Source organism: Pinus tabuliformis, chromosome Q (assembly GCF_031772625.1).
Source record: "Pinus tabuliformis cultivar Carrire ecotype Pingquan chromosome Q, CPIR1, whole genome shotgun sequence".
Taxonomy (NCBI): Eukaryota; Viridiplantae; Streptophyta; class Pinopsida; order Pinales; family Pinaceae; genus Pinus; species Pinus tabuliformis.
In genome coordinates, this window is record NC_142296.1 from 1372413868 (window position 1) to 1372438931 (window position 25064).

The 25064-nt window shown below is 38.3% G+C and overlaps 1 protein-coding gene across 1 annotated transcript; it reads left to right on the top strand.

Annotated features, from left to right (window-relative positions):
* Positions 1-15621: 15621 nt before the first annotated feature.
* SKU5 (Cupredoxin superfamily protein) lies at positions 15622-22488 on the top strand. Its single transcript, XM_089386418.1, has 8 exons — positions 15622-15989; positions 20243-20352; positions 20521-20791; positions 20918-21053; positions 21151-21517; positions 21632-21997; positions 22088-22166; positions 22267-22488. Exons 1-8 carry the CDS (start codon positions 15852-15854, stop codon positions 22375-22377), a joined length of 1578 nt encoding a protein of 525 aa, XP_089242544.1. The 5' UTR covers positions 15622-15851; the 3' UTR covers positions 22378-22488.
* The last annotated feature ends 2576 nt before the right edge of the window (positions 22489-25064 follow it).

Sequence of the window (25064 nt, forward strand, 5' to 3'; positions counted from 1 at the left end):
GGAATACCCTGCTCACACACCCAAATCTAATGGTACCCTAAGTGTAAGTCTATCTTAGAGAAGTACTTGGCTCATCTAAGCTCATCCATCAACTTGCTTATTCGAGGTATGGGGTACTGGTTCTTCAACGTCTTCTTATTCAGGGCCCGATAGTCGATGCACATATGAAGGGTCCCATTCTTTTTCTTCCCCAATACCATTGATGAATCAAAAGGGATATTACTAGGTCTGATATGCCCCAATGCTAAAACTCTTGGATGGCTTTCTCAATCTCGTTCCGGTAGGCCTTGGGGTGCTATATGGGGTACTGATAACAGTGTGAACCCCCTCCTCCAACTTAATGGTGTGCTCAAACACTTGATCTGGTGGCCTGCCAGGAGGGATCTCACCAAAAACCACCCGATGCCTCTCCAAAAACGCAAGGATGTCCAGATGCATCGGTCGTGTCTAAGTCCCTATCTCTAAAATCTTGAGCTCCACCACCTACTCTATGTCTCCATGCTACAAGTATGCCTCCATCCGATGGGTATATATTGTCTGAGGTGGGTAGGAGTGCATACCCCTAAGCAATACTAGCTTCCCATCTGGGCTGATGAATTCCATCTCTAGCTTCTACTAATCAGTGGTGACTCACCCGAAAAAATACAACCAATGGACAACCATCATCGTGTTGGTGTCCGAATCGTCAACAACAAAGAAATGGTCAGTGACGGAATAGTTCCCCATAGTCAGAGTCAGTCTGGGAACATATCTCATGCACTGCATAGTTCGATCTCCTGACACTAACACCAAGAACCCCTAAAATGTCTCTGTGTGTATGCCCCTCCGCTCCACCATCTAGGCATCGATAAAGTTGTGGGTAGCCCCATTGTCCACTAGCACTGACACATACTGCCCCTGCACTGTGCCCTTGATCTGAAGTGTTAGGTACTTTGAAATTCCCCGAAGTGAGGCTAAAACACCCCAAGAGGGGACAAATGGTCCCCCTCCCTAAGGTGGTGGTGGTGGTGCTCCACCTGCAGACTATGGTCCCCCATCTCCCTGGTGTAGGTTTTAACCCTGTACAGAAATTACTTGCATACATATTCTAAAACACAGAAAAGAAACAATGCGAGAGCATAACACATATACACAGAGATTTTCCCCTGGATCCCAAAACCGGGACTACCAACTTGATTTTTCATTATGTTCCTTTCAATATTACAATACATATTTATACATGCCGAAGCATCCAATACCATGGACTGAAAACCATCGCGTCCAATACCATGGACCGAAAACCATCGCGTCCAAAAAACATGTGCGAAAATCATGCACAAAACCACAGGTGGGTCCGCCCAACCTAACATAGGGTCCAAAACCAAAATTTTCCGGGGCGCTACCCCGGACCCCATAAAGTGGGGTTACGAGTGCCCTTCAAACCCCCCGTTAACTACGTGGAAAGAATATGACACAACGCAACATTCTCCCACTTGTTGTTTTCTTTCCACAGGGGGCCACAAGAGAGCTTAGTCATTTTCCCAGCCCTGAAATGCCCATTGTCTCTCTACACCAAGAGAACTTCTCAGAGCTCACAGATTTTGTCAATGCATCTGTAGTATTCTTCAAAGTGTCCACCTTTACCAGTAACACCTTTTTGTCTTCTATCATATCCCTCACAAAGTGATACTGAACATCAATGTGCTTTGTCTTTGAATGATATGCAAGGTTCTTTGCCAAGAAAATTGCACTTTGGCTGTCACAGTCTATCCTTATAGCTTCCTGTACTAACCCCATACTTGAACACAATCTCTGCAACCAAACTGCTTCCTTTCTTGCATGAGTGGCTGCCATGTATTCTGCCTCTGTAGTTGATAGTGCCACTATAGATTGTTTCTTACTCATCCAACTGACTGCACCTCCAAATAGGTTAAACACATACCCACTTGTAGATCTTCTCTGATCCAGATCTCCAACCCAGTCTGCATCAACAAAGCCAAGAATATCCAACACTCTGTCCAATCCTGGCCTTCCTTGGTAGCACAGACCATAATCACTAGTGCCACGCAAATACCTGAAAACCCGCTTCACTGCTGTCTAATGCTCCTTTCCTGGTTTTGACATAAACCTGCTCAATACCCCCACTGCATGTGCAATGTCTAGTCTAGTACAGACCATTGCATACGTCAGGCTACCGACTGCACTTACATATGGAACATGGGACATGTCCTCTTCCTCTTTTTGTGTCTTGGGACATTGTTCAGCAGATAACCTCACACCTACATGAATAGGAACCTTCACCGGTTTACTATCCTGCATATTAAACCTCTGCAGTATTGTCTCGACATACTTCCTCTGGTTTAACCAGAGCTTCATCTTTGCCCGATATCTTTTAATTTCCATGCCCAAAATATAGTTTGCAGCACCAAGATCTTTCATGTCGAATTTGGAGGACAATTGGGTCTTCAAATCTTGGATAATTTCTTTGTCATTTCCAACTAGCAACATATCATCCACATACAAGACCAAATAAATAATACGGTCACCAATTAATTTAAAATACACACAGTGATCTGCTTTGCTTCTGGCGAAGCCAAGTCCCCGTATAAACGTATCAAATTTCTGATACCACATCCTTGGTGACTATTTTAACCCATACAGAGACTTCTTTAACTTGCATAACAGTTCTTTCTTATCCTTTGCTGCAAAGCCTTCAGGTTGCTTCATGTAGATTTCCTCTTCTAGATCCCTGTGAAGAAATGTTGTCTTCACATCCATTTGTTCTACCTCAAAATCAAAAGCAGCGGCAACAGATAAAAGTAATCTAATAGAAGTTACCTTAGCAACAGGAGAAAAAATATCACCAAAATCAATTCCCGGCACCTGGGAATAACCTTTTGCTACCAACCGAGCTTTGTATTTCTCCACTTTTCCTTCTGCATTTGTCTTCTTTTTGAACACCCATTTGCTGCCAATGGGTTTCCTTCCATCCGGCAACTCCACCAAATCCCAAGCCTCATTTTTGTGCAAAGATGCCATTTCATCAACCATGGCCTCTTTCCAGAGTTTTCCATCCTCTGAATCTACTGCTTCCTTCGCAGTTCTGGGATCATCGTCAGTGATAGATAAAGCAAAATTTGAACAGAAAGCAGATGGACTATACCTTTCAAGCTGCCTTCTTTCTCGAACTGATCTTCTCATTACTGGAGTTTGTGGCTCTTCATCTTCTGATTCCTCCTCTGCTGTAGAGTCTGATTCTTCCTCCTATAGCTCAAACTCTATCTTCTCAGGTTCCTTTCGTTGGATTTCATGTTTAATAACATCTTTCACCTCTCTGAACACCACATCTTGGTTGTACACAACCTTCCGTGTGACTGGGTTCCAAATCTTATAACCCTTTAAACCATCCTTATACCCAATAAAGATGCACTTTTCAGATTTACTATCCAACTTGGTTGGTTTCTCCTTTGGAACATGTACATATGCATCACATCCAAATACCCTCAGATGTGAAAGAGAGGGTTTCTTACCAGTCCATACCTCTTGTGGAGTTTTATCCTCCAACGCTGATGAAGGTGACCTGTTACCCAGGTAACACGCAGTATCCACTGCCTCTGCCTAGAATTCCTATCCTAACCCGACACCACTGAGCATGCTTCTTACCCTTTCCATCAACGTCTTATTCATTCTTTCTACAACTCCATTTTGCTGAGGTGTATATGGAGTAGTCTTCTGCCATGCTATACCACACTTCTTACAATATTCTTCAAATTCCTTACTGCAAAACTCTCCACCGTTATCTATCCTCAGCACCTTTATCTTCTTCTCTGTCTGGTTTTCCACCAGAGCCTTATATTCTTTAAAACCTGTCAAAGACTTCAGATTTCTTCTTAAGGAAATATATCCATGTATTCCTTGAGAAGCCATCTATAAATGATACATAGTACACATACTTACCCAGTGATGGAACCTTCACAGGTCCAAACACATCACTGTGCACAAGCTCTAATATCTGTTTCGCCCTCTTACTACCAGAGGGGAAACTCACCCGATTCTGCTTCCCATATACACAATTTTCACAGAAATCAAAATCCAGAGAGCTATTACTCATACCTTCTACCATACCTTTACCATGAAGTATTCGAAGGCCCTTCTCTCCAATATGTCCAAGCCTTTGATGCCATAGCATGGTCTTTTCTCCAGAGACCATTAGATTTTTTGCTCCACTTTCAGGAACCACAGAACTGTTGCACCCATCAATAACAACGCTACCTTGCAGCTTGTACAGAGTTCCAATCCGAACTCCCTGCATCAATATCAGTGCTCCCCGAACCATTTTGTAGGTGTCCTTCTCGAACACTGCTTTTACACCTGCATCATCCAGCTTGCTTACAGAAATCAGATTTCTGGCTAATGCAGGAATATGTAGAACACCTAGAAGCATTCTAACCCTTCCACCTTGCAACTTCAACTTTACTTTTCTGCGACCAACGATTCTAGCCTTCTTTTGATCCCCCAAGAAGACATCACCACCATCATATTTCTCATACTCGCAGAACCACTCTCTATGGGGAGTGAAGTGAAAGGATGCACCTGAGTTAATCAACCATGCCTCATGATCTACATGTGTACTTGAAGAAGCCAAGTACACATCCTCACCTTCATCTGAGGTGGTTTTCACCTTTGCAGAAGGAGCCTCATCAGATCCCTTTCCTTTGTCAGGAGCTTTAGATTTACAGTCCCTTTTGAAGTGGCCTTCCTTTCCACATTTCTAGCACACCACCTTTACAGGTTTTCCTAGAGATTTAGATCTCCCTCTAGATTTAGATCTCCCACACGATGACTTATTTTTGTTTTTGTTCTGGGACCATCCTCGTACAGACAAGGCATCAGCATTCTGGCTCTCCATATTTTTCCGTCTCATCTCCTCCGTCAGCAAGGCTGAGACTATTTCATCAAACTGCAAGGCAGTTGCATTGCTACCTATTGCAATAACCAGACTATCCCATGAATCTAGTAGAGAACACAACAAACTAATGCACTTATCTTTATCTGAAATTTTAATTTCAATAGATGCTAACTAACTTACCACAGTATAAAATGCGTTCAGATGCTTTGTCGCCGAGTCTCCATCTTTCATCCTCAGGTTATACAGCTTTTTTCGCAGGAATAGTTTATTCACGAGAGACTTAGATTGGTACAAAGTCCCTAACATGTCCCACAAAGCCTTTGCCTTAGCTTCTCCTGATACATTCAACAATACTGAATTTGAGACACACAATCGTATTGTGCTCTTTGCCTTCCGATCCAACTTCTTCCATTCTTCATTGGACACTCCTGTTGGTTTAATACCCAGATCTACCGCGATCCACTGATCTTTATCCACCAACAGATCCTCCATCTTGAGTTTCCACAACTCAAAACTCTGACCATTAAATTTCTCGATCTCTATCTTCCCACTGCTCGCCATCTTCTTTCACCACCAGAATCGATCTCGGAGATCTCCCACTAAACAGGGTCTACCACAGGCCTGAGCGCAACCCCTCAGCAATAAAGGCATCCCCTTGAAGCCAAACCTGCTCCAATACCAAATGTCGGTTTTAACTCTGTACAGAAATTACCTGCATACGAATTCTAAAACACAGAAAATAAACAATGCGATAGCATAACACATAAAACACATATACACAAAGATTTTCCCCTGGATCCCAAAATCGGGACTACCAGCTTGATTTTTCATTATGTTCCTTTCAATATTACAATACATATTTATACATGTCGAAGCATCCAATACCATGGACCGAAAATCATCGCATCCAAAAAACATGTGCGAAAATCATGCACAAAACCATAGGTGGGTCCGCCCAACCTAACATAGGGTCCAAAACGAAAATTTACCGGGGCGCTGCCCCGAACCCCATAAAGTGGGGTTACGGGTGCCCTTCAAACCCCCTGTTAATTACATGGAAAGAATATAACACAACCCAACACCTGGTTTGTCTCCTGCTCGACCTCCTCCTCTCAGTGCACCTCGATGTAATGGGCATGCCCTTGGTACACTTGAGCCCCGGTGTCCAAGGCTCCTCGCATGTGAAACATAGCATCCTCCTCTAGAGGTCCCTCCTAGTCCCATCATCCAACTAACCATTCCCAACCTCCCTCTCACGCTGACGAGTATCTTTGTTCTCCTAATGAGCCAACGGTCTGGTGGGAATAGGGGCCCTGGTCTTGGGCACTATGTCAATCACGTCTGGGGTCCTGGAAATAACATCCATCAATGAAGTGGGCTTGTAGGCCCTCACCCATCCACGCAAGGGATCAGATAACCCCTCTACAAACAACATAATCAATCGGGCCTTTGATATGTCTGTCACCATCATAACCAGCCTTTGGAACTCCAAGATGTAGGCCTTTGTGTTGCTTGTCTACCTCAAGTCGGCCAACTCCCCGAAATGCAGCTCGGGGTCCTTCCTGTCAAATCTCTTAATCAACTGCCTGGTAAACTCAGTGTAGGAGGTTATATGAATGTGCCATAGTGTGACCAGGCCATGATACCACCACTCCTAGGCATCCCCCTCTAAGTGAAAAGTAGAAAATCAGATAGTGTTTATCTCTAGTATGGGGTTCGGTTGGAGGTAAGTGTCTAGCTTTTGCACCCATGATCTAGCTAATTTTTTGGCTGATCCATCATAGTTGGGAAGTGTGACTTTCCCAACTATCTTTTGAACCTCCTAGCTAGACTACCCTCCTCTATAATGCATCCTTGCTCCAGTGGTACACCTCTCCTTGAGGTGGATGTACTTCCCAAAGGAAATCAATCTTTGGATCCTCGAGTCTAGCCCCTTATACTCATGAATACCTAAGGCAACTGAATTCACCAAATCTACAACCAGATCAAGCTCTCTCTCCCACTTAGGCTCATCCACAAAATGGGGCATTGTAGGAAGGCCTGTTTGGAAATGCAGAGGGGTGTGAGGTGGTTGTTATGTATGCTAAAGTGTACAAATTCCTCCCCCTGCTCTAGAACCCCCATCACCTTGAGGTTATGCCTTTTGCCTATCATTCACAAGTAAAACCATGACCTGCTGCATCATGTCCGCTATAAGTTGACCCTGCCTCAACATTTGTTGATTTTTTCCTCAACAACTCCTCCAAAATATGATTATGGCCTCCTCGTCTAGGCTACTCAAGACCCTCTTGATTCTCCATGTGCTCTTTGTAGTTACCCAACTCAGTATCTAAGAATGGATCTGGCCCTCATTCTCTGCCACGACCTCTACCTATTCCTATGCCTTGACCCCTCTAAAAAATGACTCCTTGGTACTTGAGTGGCATTACCTGCTTCTAGCTCCCCACACTGGCCAAGAACATGCTCTGATACCACTGTAATATTCGTAAATGGAGATATTTAGTGTAAACAAAAACATGTAATTGAAATAGTGATTTAAATTTTTACACACCCACAAATTACAATTTTGTGCAAGAGAAATAATCTGGAAATTGAGCCATTTTATAAATGGTGAAGGAATAGAGTACAAAACAGTTGGAACAATGGCACTTGAGCTTTTTATAGCAAGCAATGACAAGCCTGAGTTGCAAATTTGTTGTCCAAGCTATGAGTAAGTTGAGCACAAAATGCTCTTCACCCACCTAGAAATTTCAGCCATTGCTGCAACAAGGAATTGGTGAATGTTGCTTCCTTTGTGCCCCAATCCCTCTGATAATTTTTCTGGTACCTCTCCTAATTTTTCCCCACAAGAGCCAGAAGGGAATTGACCCCAATCCCAACCACTAGAAAGCCTACAAAAAGTGTGAGTTTCCATATTGGCTGTATGAACTTCCTGAAGGAAGCTATTGGGGCTGCTCCAAAATCTCGGAAAGCTATAGGAATTTCTACTAAAATTCTCCCAAAATCTCCCCTTAAATATTTAGCCTACCACACCCCAGCTTCTCTTGATCCTTGACCCAACATCCCACTAGACAAAAAAATGCCTGCGAAGTCCCTTGGAGACAAAAAATCATTCTATAATACTCCACACTCTCCAAGCTACCAACTACCTCAAATATTTAGCAAATGACACACAAAACCAACCACAAATTTTCTAGAATTTACCCCCCTCTCCAACTAACTTCCCCAAGAGGTGCAAATTCTCCTCTACATCCTAGAACTCACAAAACTAGGTGCAGATCATTGGTCCCTACTCCAAGGGACTCACAAAGGTACTAGGAAACTCCCCTAGGGTGGCACCCTAGGTCCACCAAAGCAAGAGATGAGATCTCCACCTGGAAATATCCTTATGCTAAGCAACATTGTGTTGGAAAGGCTGAACAACTCAAGCAAACAACTTGGTTCATATATGAAATTGTAAAAAAACCCCAAATGATGCACTACACCTTGTATTTATACTTGTTGTCTCCCTTTTCCTCTTGTGGCCCCCTCATTCCACTAATTTGGCCTCCCCCCTTTGTTCTTTCTCCACAAGTTCGAATTTCCTCCAAGGGGGTGCATATTCCTTGATGGGTGGCCCCCGCAAACCACTAAAACTTTGATTTTTACCCAAACTCCTAAGTAGATGCCAAAAATTGCTGCCGAGTCTAAAACTTACCAAATTTTGAGTCCTCCTATGCATATTAGGAAATTGCGGATATTACAAAGATTCAAAATTCAAATCTTCGTGGGTCAAACCAATAATAATAATTTCGATTTAAATATAAAATTAAAAGTATATTCCTTAAATACATAACATTTCTTTAGCTTAATTATTTAATATCCTACTAATAAATTTTTATATATAAAAACTTATACATCTTGTAAAACAATCATTAAACTTAAGCCACCATTTTACAAAGTATCAAAGTTATATTAAATTTAAGCTACAATCTTACAAAGTATCAAAGTCACTCTTCATTGTGAAAGACCACTTTCTACTAAAGTAAGGGTAGCATAAGGATGCCCAAACTAGACCTTTGGGGAATAAATGAGAGGATTATCTTGCAGAATTATGATAATGTTAAAGATATTATTACTTCCAAATTTAAGAAGAATTTGTGGGAAAATAAAGAGCAGGAGGGAAAAATGAAGTACTATATTATAAAGAGGTGATCAACCCCAATATGGAAAACCAAAATTATCTTTGTCTTGACTAGTGTTAAGAAGAAAATAGTCATAGCCAAGATTAGAACTAAATTGCATTAGTTTCATAGTAAAAGTAGGAGTTGGTCAATTCCCAAAACACTATAGATAAACCATGGGATGAAAAAGTTTGTCACTTATGCAATCCTAAGAGGGTTGAAGATGAAAAGCAATTATCTTAGATTGCCCATCTTACCCTCACATTTTTTATAATTTTCAAAATATCTATCATACAACTAACCTTCTTAACCTTTTAACTCACAAACTTATGGTGATCGAAGACTTCTTACACTTCTTTTTGAATATAAAAATAAAATATAAAAAAATTCTAATTAATCTCCTATTTTCTTAAAATCAAATAAACCATATAAATTTTAAAAAACTCTCTTCTTCTTGATCATAAAATTCTTCACGAAGTACCAACATTACATTAAACTTAAACCATCATCTTACAAAATATCGAAGTTAAATTTCACTATGGAAAACCATTTAAAAAAAATAAAAATAAAAATCAACCAACATTTAAAGCCAATAGGAGAGCCTCCTTTGATAATTAATAACGAATAGTTATCTTATGAAAGTAGTCTTTAAGTACTAAACAATTTGCAAAAAAACCCAAATTAGAAACTTGAATTTTCTTTACCCTTTGTTTAATTTTTTTTTTTATAAATTTAATAATTAAGAATTTGAGCCCCATGGGGTAGGCGAGTTGGTAATCACAATGCAGTGAAGTTTGTTAGAAAGGCGGGCTGCGTACTGAAGGTCACGAGTTCAAATCCCCCGGACTAGCCCGGAGCTGTGGAGAGGGGCGGGCGTAGTTCCTAGGGGTTATAGTGGTAGCGGTCAGAAAGGGGTTATAGTGGTAATGGTCAGAATCGACCCTCTGTTACGCAAGTTGAGAGGCTGTTCCAGTGGCCGATTCCCCTGTAAAATATATATATATATATATATATATAGACTGTTCCAGTGGCCGATTCCTCTGTAAAATATATATATATATATATATATATATATATATATATATAGAGGTTGTTCCAGTGGCCGATTCCTCTATAATATAATATATATATATATATATATATATATAAAATAAAATAAAAGAAAAAAAATAAATAAAAAAATAAAAAAATAGTGGTAACGGTCAGAATCGACCCCGTGTTACGCGAGTTGAGAGGCTGCTCCAGTGGCCGATTCCTCTGTAAAAAAAAAAATAAAAAAAATATATATATATATATATATATATATATCTTAAAAAAATTGTATATTTTTTAAAATTATAAATTTAATTTCATCTAAATTTGGTATTGGTATTTAATTTAAATATTTTATATTGTGGGTTAAACTAGTTATTAGATTCTAATAGTGGAATTATTTTTCTATCACTATCACTATTTATTCGGTTGCTTATATGTGATTTTGTCTCTAGTTTTGATGACAAATCACTTTCCATCACTATCACTATTTATTAGGTTGCTTAGATTTGACTCTGCCTCTAGTTGTGATAATGAACCACACTGATTGATTCCAAACGCGTCGACCAAACCCTCTAATATAATTATTACCAAAAAATTCCCAACATTATAATTATGGATCACAAAAACCTAAATTCAAAAACGAAAATAAAAACAAGATATTTTTAGACTTATACATAGATCGTTGAATGAACGATTTGTTTGTTTTGATGTAACTTCATTAAAAATATGTAAGGTATTGTGGTAGAATAGAGTTTTTTTAAGAAACTCGTTTGTATTTAGTAACGGTGTAATTTAAAAAAAATAGGTTTATTTGTATTTAATTTAATTTTGTAATTTCTTTTTAATACATAATATTATAAATTTAAGTTATAAGTTAGTAAGTAATTGATGAATTGATATATAATAAATTTATATATGAAATTAATGTATGATTTGGCCATGGGTTTTGGATTAATGGTGAATGGGTGCATTGTTAAGGCACTTTGTGTGATAGGTCACTGGTTCAAATCCCCCTGGGTCTTACTTGCAAAAAAAAAAGGTATGATTTTATTTTTTTATTATGAGTTAAAATATATTTTTGAATAATGATTTCGATGTTGAATATATATAATTATATATATTGTAAATAAAAATATTTTTCAGATTAATCACATCATTATTATTAGATCGAATCAACTAATGTGGTTCATCCTTAGGACAAATACATATATATATATATATATATATATATATACATATACATATACATATACATATACATATACATATACATATACATATACATATACATATATATATATATATATTAATTTGCTAGATAAAAACTTTCATATATAATAATTAAAGTGTTTAATATAAAAAAATATAATTAGGTTCATGCTCAGAACAAATATATATTTTTAAATTTTTTTAATTTGCGAGATAAAAAGTATGATTTTATTTTTTTATTATGAGTTAAAATATATTTTTGAATAATAATTTCGATGTTGATGATGATGATGATGGTTAACGTCCACTGAGACCAAATTGGTCTATTGGACCTATAATTTCGATGATGATGATGATGATGATGGTTAACGTCCACTGAGACCAAATTGGTCTATTGGACCTATAATTTCTTAATTTCTAATTGTCTGGCTCCTCGTCTTTCTTGGCGAGATTGGTGATGTAGCTTTCTTTTTCTTCTCTACAGTCTTCCAACTTTCTTTATCTTGTATCTCCTTCATCTCTTCTGGTTCTTGGATGTTGGTGTCTTAGCTTCGTGATCTATTGTGTTCGTCCTTTTCGAAATAGTCGGAGAAGAAGTTTGGTCTAGGAGATCTGCTTTGTTGTTAAATGAAGATTCATTTTGCGCGTTATTCAAAACCTCATAACTGTCAATGCTTGAGGGGTTGTTGAATATATATAATTATATATATTGTAAATAAAAATATCTTTCAGATTAATCACATCATTATTATTAGATCGAATCAACTAATGTGGTTCATCCTTAGGACAAATATATATATATATATATATATATATATATATATATATATATATATATTAATTTGCGAGATAAAAACTTTCATATATAATAATTAAAATGTTTAATATAAAAAAAAATGTAATTAGGTTCATCCTCAAACAAATATATATCTTAATTTTTTTTTAATTTGCCAGATAAAAACTTTCATATATTTTCGAAGGTACACCTATTTTTGCTTTTCAATTTAATTGAAAAAATATCATGTCCATAAATGTTAGATTCAGTTTTTATTTATTGCCTTGAATTCTTATGTTTTGTTTTGCACTCTAGGTCATTATTATGTAATGTAATGTTTTGTATAACATTTTGACTCTGTCAAATTACATTAAAACAAATAAAAATAAAATAAATAATTATAATTGTGTTGAGAGACAATGTCTATTATGGTAGAGATGTTGTCATGTCCAGTTAGACATTGTAATGTCCTGTTAAACATTTTGACTATATAAAAATAAAATAAAAAAGCATAAAATTAATAATTAAACTAACCTAGAGCTAGCTTAACTTAAGATCTACTAAGCTCCAAGAGAGATCAAATCTCTTTTCACTTTAAAAGAGACCTGCATCTCAAGAGATTTTATCCCTCTCCATGCCTGGTAGATCAGGGGTTAAGATGCATTTAGGCCAGTTCCCTCTTGGCCCTTAGTAAATTAGGAGAGTTAAGATGAATCTATGTTGATTCTGATAATGCGAGATATATCATGAAGTCTGGTTTTGATAATGTGAGATATATCATGAAGTAAGTGTCTTGATGTCGACTAGGAATTGATACCTATCATCTATCAATTTAATTTATATGGTTGGACTAGTATCTAAAGAAAAATACACATTCTTAAATGTTATACTTAATTGCACTATATCCTTTATATATTAAATTATATATATTTTGTATTTTTTGGTTTCGTGGGTTAATAAATTCTCATGCATAGTATGTCAAAGTGTTTCTTATATGATGAACTACAATGCCTTGATAATTATTGTTGCAATGGCTTCATGCCTATGAATATTGTTATATGACTTCCAATCTTGTGAACTCTTAATAGAATATCCATGTTGGGTTGGTCTTATACTAGTAACCACACTCTAACCCTTAAGCTAAAAGAAATATGATTCCTTTCCTAAAGATTATATATACATACACACACACACATATATTATTTTTTAAAAACAAATCTAAATATTATTGTTTTAAAATTTTTGCTCAATTTTATAAGTAAGTGTAAGATATTCTTTAAAACTTAGGTCGTCTTAATGAACCTCAAAACTTTTTATGATAATACATTCAATAAAAATTATCATATTACTTAAAAAAATTTGAACAAACTAAAAATTAACAATAATTCAAACCATATGAAATACATTCAATTTATACCAACATAGATCCATCTTAAGTACAAATCTAACATGAGTCTAAAGGGATCAAATTTCTTCATGTGCAAACTTCTTTACAGTGCAAAATACAATATTCTATTTTTCATTGTTTAAATAGTATTTGTGAATAATAAATAGAGTATATATAGGACCAAATAAATGTTTTAACCATAAAAACTTAATTTTTTCATGATATATACATAATTTTTTAAAAATGATATGTAATTGACACTAAAATATTTTATATAACATGTATATGGAGCCATTTTATCACACAAATTAATTTATTTTTAAATATATGTGAATATTAATTCGTATTAAAATATTTTATTGATAACCCACATTGAATATTTTTTTTATATACACCATTAAAATATTTTACCTTAACAATTTTTTTTGCATATAGATATCCACATAATGAGTTAACATAGATCCTCAAATAGTTTATTTAAATTTCTTGTTGAAATATTTTTGAAAAGTATAAGATTTAAACATTTTACTCACACATTTTTTCTACTTCTATTTACTTTACAACATATTCATTTTTTCTTTATTATAACCATTATTTTTCTATTTAGAATATAATTTTTATTTTAAAGGGGAACAACTTACACATCCCCTCATATTGGGCTGTAGAATGAGCCTCTAGGCTCAATAATTACAATAATTTAGATGATTTCAACAACAAACTTAATTGGGAGGACTATAGAAAAAAGAATTTTAGGAGGGTGGAAAGCATTATATGCTCTTAAAAACAGATGTAGAGAGTCAAAGTTATGGGATTGGAAAACGTTTAAAGTGCTTTTTGGACTCCAAAGTTCGATACCTTATGAAATAATGTTGAGTGAAACCAGAGCAACTCCATTCACACAATTGCTATGGTGGGGTTCATAAGATATCTAAAAAAAATTAAGCAAATGGGAGTAGGTAGATGACCTAATGTTATATTCAATGAATGTATGAGTGAAAGAAAGAAAACATGGATGAAACAAAACTACACATGGATGCAAAAATGGAATATCTACGTCAATGAGTGTCCACAAATAGTAAGAAGCTAAAAATTGTTATGGAGAAGTTTTGGGTATTTGGAAAAGAGTTGGGTAGAAAGAAGAAGTACTACATTGAATTCAACCCTACTTGTGATCTAGCATTCCGTGGAGGGCAAAAGTTCTTATTGCTAAATTAAGAACCAAATCACGAGGGCAAAGGTTCTTTTTGCTCAATTAAGAACCAACTCGCATCAACCTCAGTGTGAAACATGATGGCCGAAAAGACTTAAAAAAGTTTAGAAAGAATGGGTGTGTACATTTTGCATGTCTAAAGCAGTGGAATCGAAAAAAGAAAAAAAAAAAAAAGTATCATAACAATTTACTTACTTAGCCACCAGCTGAAATTTGAACACAAGTTGCCTTACTAAATCTTTTTTCGATTAATTATACTAGTAAAACTCTGCACAATTACTCTAACTTTTAAGAAATATTAAAAAATAACTTAAAAAATGTTATTATATACGACCACAATAAAATCTTTAATTCAAATATAAGAATCCAAAATAACCTACTCAGACAGGGAAAAAGAGCAAAAATAAATACAGATGTTGTTACATTACTATATATTATCAATATATTAAAAAACAATATATTATGTGAATTTCAGTTATCAATCCGTAATAAAGACAAACGTTATTAACTACTCTCCGCCACATGCTTTATTATCCAATTCAAAAAACTCTATAATAATGAAATACTTCTTGAAAACTAAGGAAAATCTCAATTAAATACCCCCTTAGAAAGACTGTCCAATAAAAAAAGATTATCCCACCCGTCATAAAGCTTAAACATTTAAATACACACACCGTTCCCTGAATTCCAGGCGTCTGTAAAGCGCAGGGTCCCACAGAGGGCGTGACATGTGCCGCACACTTACTCGGAGGATTTTTTCCTGACTCCAAATTCATCAGATGAGCTGGCGGAAATCCAAAATACCAGCCGGATATTAAAACCGCCAAATTATTATATTATTTTTAGCGGCTGTCTCGTCAGCCCTTCAACGGTTAACAGTGTGTCAGACACTACGGTTACATATACGGGCGCTTATTTATGCGCGTATGTGACCGAGGGCTCCGAGGCGGAGAAATACGTGTACTATCCCACTTTACAGAACTAACATGCGCGTTCTCCGCGTAAATAGCTCAGCAAATGCATGCAGAGTGGGCTTGAATACCCAGACGAGCTTTCCACCGAAGTAGTGCTGTTTTTTTGACACCCATTTCGCAAAATGTAAGTTTGGGGTTCCTAAGGGATTTTATCATATACCGAAGCTTACATTTCTGCAGAAAGCTTGTTCGAAGAAGAAAACAACTGCCATGGGGGAGTACAGGAGATTGTTGCTGCTTGTGTTTGTTTGGGTTTTCTTCAGAGAGGCCTACTGTGGAGACCCATTTGTGTTTTATGACTGGAATGTTTCTTACATTGAAGCTGCCCCTCTGGGTGTGAAGCAGCAGGTAATTGCTTCTGTTACAGATCTGTTGTATTGTATTATAGATCTGCTGCATTGGGTTTTTGCTTTATCAGTAATATTTTGTTTTTGGTTTTGATTTGTTCCCTGTGGTTTGGAAGTCGTGGGTATGCTGTTATTGATTGGAATCCAATATTGGTTCATTTATAGTGACAGTTGCTAACTTCTCAGAGCATTTACAGTGTTCTACTTAGTTATTATCTGTTCCCTGCGTTTTGGAAGTGGTCGTTAGGGTGCCATTGAATGGAGCAGTGTGGGTTCATTGACACTCATAGTTTCTAACTTCTTGGAGCAATACTACTGTCATCACAGTTGGCTCTGGGCTTTTGTGCCTCTGTAATTCCAATACAAGTTGGGGCCATGGGGTAGGCCGTAGGGTGAAGTGGGGGCGTTAGATTTGAAGATCCTACCTAGCTTCTCGGAACAATGCGCTGGGTTTTTGTGGCTGAAATGCAAGCTGGGGTTGTAGTCCCCTGGGGCCTCCAGGTTTGTTGGAAATCCCCCAGTTGCCTAACTTCTCCTTGTCTTGGATACTTGATGGAGCAACGAAGCATCCATGCAGTGATTTTTTCTTGCATTTTTATGTTTTTGTTCCTGTGCTAGCTCTCTAATTGGATATAGAGTTTGAGTAGGGTGTAGTTGTTATTTAGCAACATATTGACCGCCAATTGCACAGCAGTATAGCCTTGCTCATTTGAGCGTGACAGCCCTTAATGATTGTGTTCCAATCAGTGATCTAGAGTTGATTGCAGTGGGTTTTGATGAAGCGGTGTATTGCTGGTAATCTGCGAGTGGGCTTCCTGCAGTAAGGCTCGATCTGGGCCTTCCTCTGCATCTCACTATATGCGAATGCACTCACGAGACTAGAAACTAAGAGCAAGCCGAGGGATCCACTTAACAAGAATACCCTTAGTGTCAACTTCGCTTGTAGCAGGTTCCGAGGCCTTGATGTCCGATGCATATGCCCTAGGCCATGCTAGAATACTAAAGATTTCCTGGTTTGTTGCAGCTCCCCCAGCTGCAAAACTTCTTGTCTTGGACATTTGATGGGGCAATGGAGCAATCTGTGCAGCGAGTTTTGCCATTATTGGTATTGTTCTGCCTTTGTTATTGCGCTAGCCCTCTAATTGGATATAGATTTGGGGACTTGCTACTGGACATGGACCTGCTGATGCACCTCACTATATGCGGGTGCACTCATGGGACTAGAAAGTAAGAGCAAGCCTAGGGATCCCATTAACAAGAATGTGCTTAGTGTCAACTCCGCCAGCAGCGGGTTCCTAGGCCTTGATGCCCATTGCATGTGCCCCAAGCCACTAGAATGATGGAGTTCTCCTGGTTTACTCGAGCTCTCCCAGCTGCCAAACTTTTTCTGTCTTGGATGTTTTGTTTGACAATGAATCTGTGCAACAAGTTTTGTCATTATTGATATTTTTGTCTTTGTTATTATGCTAGCTCTGTGATTGGCTATAGAGTTGAGTAGGGTAGCTTTGATGAAGCAGCACGTTTACTCCATTGCACATCGGTATAGACTTCTCATTTGAGTTGGACAGCCCTTGATGACGGTGTTCCAATCAGGGATCTAGAGTTGATTGGAGTAGGTTTTGATAAAGTGGTGTATTGCTGGCATTCTGTGTGGGGACTCGCCACAGCAAGGCTCCTGGACCCGCCCCGGCACCTCACCATGTGCGGATGTATTCATGAAACTAGAAACTACGACCAAGCCAAGGGACACACTTAACAAGATTTCCCTTAGTGTTAGCTCCTTTAGTAGCTGGTTCTGAGGCCTTGTTGCTTATGCATATGCCCCAAGCCATGCAGGAATGCTAGATTGCTGCAGGGTTTTGGGAGCCCTACGACCAAGCCAAGGGACACACTTAACAAGATTGCCCTTAGTGTTAGCTCCTTTAGTAGCTGGTTCTGAGGCCTTGTTGCTGATGCATATGCCCCAAGCCATGCAGGAATGCTAGATTGCTGCAGGGTTTTGGGAGCCCTACGACCAAGCCAAGGGACACACTTAACAAGATTGCCCTTAGTGTTAGCTCCTTTAGTAGCTGGTTCTGAGGCCTTGTTGCTGATGCATATGCCCCAAGCCATGCAGGAATGCTAGATTGCTGCAGGGTTTTGGGAGCTCTACGACCAAGCCAAGGGACACACTTAACAAGATTGCCCTTATTGTTAGCTCCTTTAGTAGCTGGTTCTGAGGCCTTGTTGCTGATGCATGTGCCCCAAGCCATGCAGGAATGCTAGATTGCTGCAGGGTTTTGGGAGCTCTCCCAGCTGCCAAAGCCAAGGGACACACTTAACAAGATTGCCCTTAGTGTTAGCTCCTTTACTAGCTGGTTCTGAGGCCTTGTTGCTGATGCATGTGCCCCAAGCCATGCAGGAATGCTAGATTGCTGCAGGGTTTTGGGAGCTCTCCCAGCTGCCAAACTTCTCCTTGTCTTGGATGTTTAACGGGGCAATGAAGCATCTCTGTTCAATGAATTTTTTGGTTATTGGTATTTTTCTGCCTTCGTTATTGTGATAGCCCACTAATTGGATAGAGTTGAGTAGGGTAGCTTTAGATGTAGTAGCACATGATCGGCGTTGCACATCAGTATAGGCTGCTTACTTGAGTGTGATAGCCATTAATGATGGCGTTCAGTCCTGGAGCTAGAGTTGATTAGAGTCACTTTGCTGTAGCAAGGCTGAACCTACATCTGCTGCTGCACCTCACTATATGTTGGTGCACTCGTCATCAGGAAAGAAACTAAGAGCAAGCCAAGGGATCCATTTAACAAGAATGCCCTTGTTCTCAGATCCTCCCTTAGGAGCAGGTTCTGAGGTCTGAATACCAGATGCATATTCCCCAGGTCATGCTAGAGTGCAGCGTGTGGTATTCAATCTTTGAGTTTGTTGATTTAGAGCCCTTGTGCAATTGCTAGAGTGCAGGTTGTGGCATTCGATCTTTGTTTTGGGTGGGGGGGGGGGGGGGGGGGGGGGAACTTGTCATGGCAGGATTTGACAAGTGCCACAGAACCTCTCTATATGCAGAGACACTTGCCGGCACTCTAGGGAACCGGGAATAAGCCATAGGATCCATATAGCAAGAATGTCCTATTGTGTTAGAGTAGGCTTTGAAGTCTTATTGCCCAATGCATATGCCCTAAGCCATGATGAGAACATGGGTGCCTGATAAGCATGGAGTTATGATTGAGACCTGAGCTTAACCAGCTCAAAATAAATGAAAATGTGGAAAGCAGGTATGTGACATGTAGGCTATATTTATTCAGTATTTGAGTCTCATTGTTTCAGAATCGAAATCCCATTGTGATTGGACTCTTCAGAAAATCAATGGGCATTCTCTGTACTCTTTGAAATAATTCGATCATAACAAGAACCAATGCATATTCTTCAAGTACTAGAATTTATCAAAGTATTCATTATTAACGGGATGGAAATAGTGCATTCAGCAAGAGACGGACTATCTATTGGTAGTTTCTCAGTAGAAATACACATTATCAGTACTTCCTATTGCAACTAGCTGTGAACCGACTCATAATTCGATCAACACAAGAACCAATGCATATGCCCCAAGACGTAGTTTATATCGAACTGTTTGTTATTAATGAGGATGAAAATACTGTATTTAGTGAGACAGACTATTTGTTTGTTGTTTCTCAGTAATATCCGTCCCTAATGCAACTATATGTCAACCAACCTTCTTGCTTTGAAGTCAGATTGGCTAAATTCTTATGCTGGGACTTTAGATGTTTCTTTTTAGACATAGGCTCCAGTGTTGGATGCAGAGCATGTCATAAATTGGGCACTAATAGGCTCCACAAATCTGGCTTCTTGCTTGGAAGTCAGATTGGCTAAGTTCTTATGGTGGGACTTTAGAAGTTTCTTTTTAGACATAGGCATCCAGTGTTGGATGCAGAGCACGTCATAAATTGGGCACTAATAGTTGTAATGCCAGCGGCCACTTCCTTTGAAAACTCATTTGTTCTAGCGGCCACTTCCTTTGAAAACTCATTTGTTCTCTTGTCTCTGTTGACATAAATCTGTTTTTATCTTTTTGTTCATGTGTGTTATCAAAGGTTGTAATATGTAGGAATTACATAGCCTTTTGGAATTCTGCTTTGGAATTCCTTTTCCTTGTCCTTGTATTACAGGAAGGACATCAGGATGGTTATTGTGAAGATGTTTTGTTTCATCTGAACTGAACTTGTTAAGTAACATCTGGTTGACTTGCAGGTGATTGCGATTAATGGGCAGTTTCCTGGACCCTTGGTGAACTTGACAACCAATTGGAATGCTGCAGTGAATGTTTTGAACAATTTGGATGAGCCACTTCTGATCACCTGGTATGAATTTCTTCCGTTCTATATAAATGCTGTCACAATTGCATTTCCCAATTTATGATACTCAATGCGGTCCTGAATTGTGTGGAAATAAATCTCCAATGTTGAAATAAATATCTAATTCAAGGAAAAACATGTTTCTGACAGTATATGATATTTTTGCTGCTGCAGGAATGGTTTGCAAAATCGCAGAAATTCTTGGCAAGATGGTGTATCTGGGACCAATTGTCCTATTCCGGTAGGATGGAACTGGACCTATAATTTTCAGGCCAAGGATCAGATTGGTAGCTTCTTTTACTTTCCTTCCCTTCACTTTCAGAGGGCAGCAGGAGGGTTTGGAGGAGTTATTGTGAACAATCGCCCAGTGATTCCTGTACCCTTTGGAACTCCTGATGGAGATTTCACAATCTTTATTGGTGACTGGTATACAAGGAGTCATACAGTGAGTGTTATTTCATCCCACACAAGTCAGGACTTTGGTTTTTGCATTGGACCATATTTGACTGAAATATATGGTTGATATGATGTAGATTGGTTTGTTCTTTTTGAATTTTTCCTGTTGTGGCAGGATCTGCGAGCAGCCCTTGATGCTGGCAAGGACCTTGGACTGCCTGATGGAGTGCTTTTTAATGGGAAAGGGCCCTACCGTTACAATAATTCAGTCCCCGCTGGTATTGATTACGAGACATTCAATGTTCAGCCTGGTAGGTTCATAATTTGTCTGAGATTATTATTCCTTGTTTATGTCTAATGGTACACCGGGTTCTGCAGAGTGATTGGGGGATGTTTTCTTTGACACAGGGAAAACCTATCGCATGAGGGTACACAATATTGGGATTTCAACTTCTTTGAACTTCAGAATCCAGAATCATAATTTGCTGCTTGCGGAGACAGAAGGGTCCTATACATCACAACAAAATTACACAAACTTGGATATTCATGTTGGTCAGTCTTACTCATTCCTGGTGACGATGGACCAGAATGCAAGCAGTGATTATTACATGGTGGCAAGTGCTCGCTTTGTTAATACAACTATTTGGTCCAATGTCACGGGTGTGGCAATATTGCATTATTCCAATTCTAAAGGTAAGGCAAAAGGGCCTCTTCCAGATGGTCCGGATGATTATTATGACAAGTACTTCTCTATGAACCAGGCAAAATCTATCAGGTAATTTTTTTACTTATATCTCATCCATATGCTGGTAATTTTTTTACTTGTATCTCATCCATATGCTGGTATTTGTGTTTGATATGCTTAAGTTCCGTTTGTCATGTGAAACAGGTGGAATGTATCTGCCGGGGCTGCGAGGCCTAATCCACAGGGGTCTTTCAAATATGGATCTATCAATGTCACTCAGGTCTTTGTGTTGAAAAACAAGCCACCAGAATTGGTCAATGGGAAACGACGTTGCACTTTGAATGGGATCTCTTACCAAGCTCCTGCAACTCCACTCAAGCTTGCTGATCATTTTAATCTAACCGGAGTCTTCAAACTTGATTTCCCAGACAGACCAATGAACAGGACACCAAAGCTTGATACGTCAATAATTAACGGCACCTATAAAGGATTCATGGAAATCATTCTACAGAATAATGATACAACTGTGCAAAGTTATCACATGGATGGCTATGCCTTTTTTGTTGTCGGGTATTTTCTTTTATAACTGTTCATCCACACATAATCACTGGAATAACATAGGAGGTTTCCTACCAATCTAACAGGAAACACTTCTTGCAGGATGGACTATGGAGATTGGACCGAAGACAGCAGAGGAACTTACAACAAATGGGATGGAGTTGCTCGTGCCACAGCACAGGTATATTCAGAAACTTAACAATGTTCCCTTTTTATGCTTGTACAAGTCGAGGGTTTAGACGAAATACATCTATGCTGATTTATTTTAATTGGGGTAACAGGTTTTCCCCAATGCCTGGACAACAATTCTAGTATCTCTAGATAATGTTGGCATGTGGAATATCCAAGCCGAAAATCTAGATACCTATATCTGGGTTAGGAAACATATGTAATGGTTGTGAATCCAGAGATAAACAACAAAACTAAGTTGCCTCTTCCTAGCAATGCTCTTTACTGTGGTGCCCTTTCGCGCATGCAGAAGTAAAGTCTAAATCCTAAACCCTTCCAAATTGTGATATCATCTCACGGTCTCTTGGAGTAATGTTTACCCTTGTTAAATGCTTTTCTCTGTCTAATGCTTATTGGTTATCTGCAGGCCACAGTCCCATACAAATGATGAAAAAGCGTCGGCTTCATCTATCAATGTTGGCATAATTACATTTCTAGGTGGCTTTCTAATTTCCTGGGGAATACTTTTCAGCTAAATTATCTTGCCCCAAAGAAATCCCTGACCACTTGCAAATACATTCGAGGATTTCTTGTGTGTGAAGATAGGTCAGTGATATTAAAATTTCAGATATGTAGCAAAGACTACTATGATTCATTTAAAGAGGAAAGGCAAGGTGAAGAAATTGCAGTTGAATCCATCTTGGGACTTGTGAGGACCTGTTGACGTACCTTTTTTGGCATGGCGAATAGGCCATGGTTGGTTGTGACTTAAATTTATTCATGCATTCATGTGTGATGCCATCTTGCTCCGGATACTGGGATTTAGATTTGAGTTGTATGCATAATTGTAGCTATATGGCCTACCAAAGTCTTAGGCATTTGTTGTATTTATTCATGACTTTGTAAGGATTTCTTTTCTGCCATTGTTTTTCTACTAATCAGAGCATTATTTTAATATACTGGTTACTCTTCCTTTGAAAACTTCTTACGAGTAATATATTGCACAATCTCTGCCACTGTATATTTTACACGGGGAACATTTTGAAAGATGTTGCTATCTTTTAAAAAGTATCAAAATTATATATGGACAAATTTTAAAAACATAAACCCCTCTAGTTTACTACAGGATCAGAATCAGGGACCTTTCCAAACCCAGTCTTTTCGAAAGTTCTCCACTTTGTAACTAAAAAAATTCGTTATTTAGTTATTATGATTTTATTGTACGCTTCTTGCAGGCTTCCCAAGCTGTGTGGAGAACATACCACCAAATAAGCTCAGTTAAGCTCTCGTCAGTGCAAAATCGAAATATCAATTTTATCAATGTTCCACCAAGTTTTGGGGATGAGGAGGCGAGGGAGCGGGGATAGGCAGGAGCGGCCTATGCAAAAGCTCCCTACTAGCGGGGGACGTTGGGGTTTTGAATCCTGCGGCCTATGCAAAAGTTCCCCACCAATTTTTAGGAAATGCGGGGGGACGTTGGGGTCTTAAAAAACTTATAAATATAAAATATAAATCGATGAATTATATAACTGAAGCAAATTTAAAATGAAAAGAATGATCATTGATATCATTAACATATAAATTATAATCATACATCATACATGTAATTTTGTCACTGTATAGTGTAACTACTAATCTACTAACTTACTAACAATGCACAATGAAAATAAACTATAAAATTATAAATGTTTAAAGTTTTAAACTTTAAACCAAATTGATGTTCCACTTCTAACTATGAATAAAAGTTTGATACATGAGCAGCAGCGTTCCATTCAACGAATAGTGTAACTACTAGTCTACTAACTTACTAACAATGCACAATGAAAATAAATTATAATATTATAAATGTTTAAAGTTTTAAACTTTAAACCATATTGATGTTCCACTTCCAACTATGAATATTGAATAATATAAAAGTCAAGTTTGATACATGAGCGGCAGCGTTCCATTCAACGAAGGAGCAGACAAAAGGTTGCTTGGTGATGATGACAGGGTTCAGTTCAACGAAGAAGCAAACATAAAACGAAATGTGAAATGAACAATATGTAAACCATTCACTGTCGGTCAAAAAATATTAAAAATTACGATTTTTTTGTTTCATAAAAAAATTTGTGAATTTTTTATAGGGAAAAGACCCTTCAAGACCTTTTTCAATTGGAGGAAACGACCCCTTTCAAGTTTCCTCGCGTACCTTGTTTTTAGGAGCGTGGGGAAACGTCCCCTTTCGTCGCCAAGTCCCTGGAGAGTGCGAGGGAGCTAGGAAACTCGACCCAGGTGTGTGAGGGAGCTAGGAAACTCGACCCCAAGTGGGGCGATGAGACCCCGTGGAACACTGAATTTTATACATCATTCTATTTCATGAAACTTACAATATGACTAATTTTTGGTTTTCTTACGGTGATGCTCATTTTCTCATGTATTGCCCTAATACTGCAGACTAAGCTGTGACGATGCTACACCTTTGGACGCTGTCACCATTTTTTGACATTAACATGCAACCAAAAAAATGTACTGAAGTAACTACGATTTTTTTAGGCGCTGATGCAGATATCAGCTGCATTGAGAACATTGTGAACATTCTGCTCTAGCTGCTTTGGGAACATGGGTGTTTGAGAACATGGGTGTCTGATAAGCATATAGGAACGTTTGAGCCTTCATTTTAAAACGGCTGTTTTAGAGGGAAACTTGAGATTGTGCTGTTTTATTTGGTTTGGAGTATAGGTCTTTTAGGTTGCTGGGTCTCGTGGAGGGCATTAAAATTCATTCCATTCAATTACGTTTTAGAGGGAAACTTGAGATTGTGCTGTTTTGTTTGGTTTGAGCCTTCATTTTAAAACGGCTGTTTTAGAAGGAACTTGAGATTGTGCTGTTTTGTTTGGTTTGGAGTATAGGTCTTTTAGGCTGCTGGGTC

Excerpts from the sequence above, each read along its gene's own strand:
- SKU5 (XM_089386418.1), top strand. The coding sequence starts at position 15,852 with ATGGGGGAGTACAGGAGATTGTTGCTGCTTGTGTTTGTTTGGGTTTTC. Across the intron at positions 21,518-21,631 it reads AACCAGGCAAAATCTATCAG|GTGGAATGTATCTGCCGGGG; the intron begins GTAATTTTTTTA and ends CATGTGAAACAG. Across the intron at positions 21,998-22,087 it reads TATGCCTTTTTTGTTGTCGG|GATGGACTATGGAGATTGGA; the intron begins GTATTTTCTTTT and ends CACTTCTTGCAG.